This window comes from Triticum dicoccoides, unplaced genomic scaffold (assembly GCF_002162155.2).
Source record: "Triticum dicoccoides isolate Atlit2015 ecotype Zavitan unplaced genomic scaffold, WEW_v2.0 scaffold175460, whole genome shotgun sequence".
Lineage (NCBI taxonomy): Eukaryota > Viridiplantae > Streptophyta > Magnoliopsida > Poales > Poaceae > Triticum > Triticum dicoccoides.
The window spans coordinates 1-3,800 of NW_021223464.1; the positions used below are offsets into that span (position 1 = coordinate 1).

General features: G+C 42.5%; 1 protein-coding gene across 1 annotated transcript; it reads left to right on the plus strand.

Annotated features, from left to right (window-relative positions):
• Nucleotides 1-589: 589 nt before the first annotated feature.
• LOC119344600 lies at nt 590-2,868 on the plus strand. Its single transcript, XM_037614989.1, has 7 exons — nt 590-935; nt 1,005-1,147; nt 1,231-1,455; nt 1,528-2,074; nt 2,159-2,364; nt 2,457-2,657; nt 2,728-2,868. Exons 1-7 carry the CDS (start codon nt 590-592, stop codon nt 2,866-2,868), a joined length of 1,809 nt encoding a protein of 602 aa, XP_037470886.1.
• Nucleotides 2,869-3,800: the final 932 nt, after the last annotated feature.

The following is a 3,800-nucleotide window of genomic DNA, read 5'->3' on the forward strand; positions in this document are numbered from 1 at the left end:
TCCCCCCGCCAGCAGCCCCTCCGCCCGCCTCCAGCCGGCCCCGCGGCAAGACGCTAGCCGGCAGCCGCCAGCAGCCCCGCCGCCTCCACGAACGGGCGCCTGCGTCCACGAACGGCCGCCGCCTCGACGACCGATCCCGCCACGTCGATGATCCGCAGGTCGCCTTCACGTCCACGATCCGTCCCCCGCACGAACAACCCCGGCCCCGAAGGTAAAGTGAAGTTTCTTGCCGTGGACGTATGTGAAATCACTGTGTCAAATAGCTAATAGTTGATGTTGTTTTTCATCTAGTATGGAAGACTACGGAGAAGTTTATTGCTCCGTGGAGAAGTGGTGCACGCTGGTCAGCAAGTTAAACGCCAGGCAACGAACACGGCTACGTGGCACCAGCTTGCAGAATTTCTTGCAGATACCTAGCGTGCAAATGCGAAAATGTTTGCTGAAATACATCATTCAAAAATATGACCCGATTAAAAAAAGATTCGTGTTGCGTCCGACAAAAGGTGACATATCCTTGCGGACGGATGATGTCTTTCATATTTTTGGCCTTGTGAATAAGGGCAAAGATGTTATGAAGGCATTAGGTAAAATGAACGAGTACGCGAAGGAAATGGTTCCTTCTAAATTTGTAGACGCGCGAAGTGGAGAAATAGTGATCGATCAGTTGATCAACAACATAGTTTCGAGTGGGACGTATGATGACGACTTTGTGCGGCGAGCGGTATTAGTCCTCATTGGCACAATAATAGCACCGCACTCCACCAGACATGTTCCACATTTTCTTTACCAGTTGGTGGAGGACGTCGATGCCATAAAATCATATAACTGGAATGCGTTCACGTTACGCGTCTGCATTGAAGGAATCACAAAGACTGTTAAAGATGTTAAAAAGTTCAAGTGGCCTGTTGGAAACCTGGCGCTCATCCAGGTATACCGTAATTTTATTGTGAATTACTTACTTGTTATCTATTGCAGGAACAATAATGCTTTTCATGTTTTTGCAGTACATGTACTGGGAGAAGGTGCAGCCAACTTCAGTAGAAACATTCGATCGTTGTCGGAGTACCCATTGATGGTAAATTGGTCCGAAATGGAGGCTAAGAAGCGTGACATATATGACAACGAGAACGACCGTGGTCATGGCACGGTAAATATTTATATCTTGTAGTGCATGTATTAATTCTAGTACGTAACGGATCACTTATTCTTAATTCGTTGAACATTTCACAGATTGATGATTTAATAAGCGAACAGTATAGACATGCCAGAATAGCAAAAGAAGCAATAATCGAAGAGGAAGATACCGAGCCACCTTCACCTAAAGGTGGAGGCAGAACTAGAAAAGGTTGTAAGCCCACAGCTTCATCGAGCAGAGGCGGTACGAAAGAACACTTCATGAAATGCATAAGAGATATGCAGAAAGAGATACGTCTAATTCCTGAGAAATGTGCTGAGGTAATTATTAATGTGTACTTTATTTTACGTGGGCAACTACATGTACTTATTGTCTTCCATGTGTTCTTGCAGATATTGCTCGAGAAGCTAAGTAAGAAGGGTTTGCTGGTGAAGCGAAGTGGGGACTTCCGTGATGAGCGCGCTTTTGAGGACGAAAGTGATGAGTTGGTGAGAAAGTACAAGCCAAAGTATCATACAGAAGTTACTTCATCTCCTTTGGAAGAACGCGCGGACGAGAAGATGGATGCATCCTTCACGGGTCCAAATGCTACGAACTTTCCCAATGACGAAGGCATGCAGTCCGGTACACCCGGTAAAGGTGTTGAAAACGACCCCTTTATTATTGAGGATAATGGTTCACCCAAGGAAGCATCACCATCATTAGGCACGAATGATTTTCCTTCTCTTACTAGAAACCCACAGAAAGAAAATGCAGTATCAGTCGGGTCTAGTGCTGAAAATTCAGCGGAAGGTACTTACCCTAGTCCGACAACAATCTGTAAGGACGCGAATAATAATGGGACTGAGGAGCATGATGGGAAGCGGAAACGCCAACAGTCAAAGTATTGTCGGTCCCCCTTTATTATTGAGGATGGTCCACGCAAACGTGTGAAAAAAAGTAAGTTAATTCTAAAACATTTGTAAAGCTTTTTATGTTCTAACATTTGTAGTTAATTAACTACATGTCCGCTCATTGCTGTAGGTCTGTTTCGTATACGTGATGTTCTCCTGAGTACGGACTTTATGGATGAGAATCACATAGAGGGCGCGAGGGTTTATATCGACACGCTAGCAGACTCGCCGAAGCATTTAAAACAGACTGTGGTCCACATGACGGGAATAGGTGGGGAAACGTGTACGGCAGAAATGCTTCAAGCTATCACTTCGGGCGACTGGTTGAATGGCGCTGTAAGTATGCGCATTATTTTTTGTTCTTATACACTTATGTTGTATTAAGTACATTTTCTAACTGTCATTTTTTGGCTTCTCAATTTTGATAGGTCATCAATTGTTATTCGAACCACTTGCTGACTACTACTCCTATGGCTGATCGGCATGTTCTAACATCATGGGTGTCATACTGCCTTATACAGCGCGCTAAAGGAAAGCTGAAAAACTCGAACATGAACTACATGGAATTTTTCACGAAAGAATCAAAAACTGTGTCAAGAGTAATTGACGAGTACTTCGCAAAAGATAAGGTATTTGCATTTCAAACAACTATTGACGGTACATAGCAAACTTTTTGTACATAAGCTTAGTGTTTTGTAGGCATTTTTCCCTCTGAATGTGAACAAGAATCATTGGATAACCATTGTCATGCACAATAAGAAGAAAGAGTTTCAAGTTCTAAATTCTACTGGTAAAATAAGCAAGGCAGTTCATGCGAAGATTGCTTCGATGGTAACTTAACAACTTTGCATAACATGAATACATTTGTACGTTCGTAAGATGATCACTTTGTACATGCTTAATATTGTGTTGACAATTTTTTTACAGAGGGCAGAAATTGCTGTAGATACAAATCAGGTAAACTCTGCTATAGGTACACATCATCCAGATGTGTCTAAATGGCCAATAAAGGAGTACGACATGCCGAGACAAAAAGACGGGTAAGCTCATAGTCAAATGCATATGTAATTGTGTTTTCCATCATGACTTGACTAGCATTTTTATTTTTAGAGTGTCTTGCGGACTTTTCGTGATGAAGTGCATCGAACTCTGGGACGGGGATGCCTTCAGACATGACTTTGACCAGGACGAGATCAATTCTTCAAGGGGACGCATTCTCGCGGAAATACTTTTTTCAGAGAGCAACACACTGACTAAGGTGAAGGAGAAGATTCTGAAAATTATGGAGAAGGAATAAGTGCCAGCAAGTGTGTAGGGTTTTTGCCCACCACATGATTATGCCTATTTGGTACCATTTCATAATTGTAATAATGGCAGAATTTTGCTTTTAGCCACGTACATGATTATGCCTATTTGGATGCCACAATATATTTTTTCGCACATAGATTATTATGGCTATTTGGTGATTGGGACAAATTTATTATTGTAATTATGCATGTTTGGTGATTGAGACAATTTTTGCTACTGTTACAATCGATTATGCATCGCTACTGATTTTCTATTTGAAGTGATTATGCCTTTGTGAAATTTATGCCTACAGTTATTTGTTTAAAGGGAAAAAAATGTCATGACGTACTGAAAAAAATGACCAAGCTGCTGGACCCGTAGTAGGTATATTTTTTCAAACAAATCGACTCGCGCTATCAAATCGGCCCACAACGGGCCCAGCAGCAGGTTCCAACGGGGCTGGAAGGATAAATAACAGAGGAGTT

What these genes read in the sequence shown, in the direction of transcription:
- LOC119344600 (XM_037614989.1), top strand. Translation starts at nt 590, where the DNA reads ATGAACGAGTACGCGAAGGAAATGGTTCCTTCTAAATTTGTAGACGCG. An exon ending in TTCCTGAGAAATGTGCTGAG is followed by an intron (nt 1,456 to 1,527) that starts GTAATTATTAAT and finishes GTGTTCTTGCAG; the next exon opens with ATATTGCTCGAGAAGCTAAG. An exon ending in GCGACTGGTTGAATGGCGCT is followed by an intron (nt 2,365 to 2,456) that starts GTAAGTATGCGC and finishes CAATTTTGATAG; the next exon opens with GTCATCAATTGTTATTCGAA.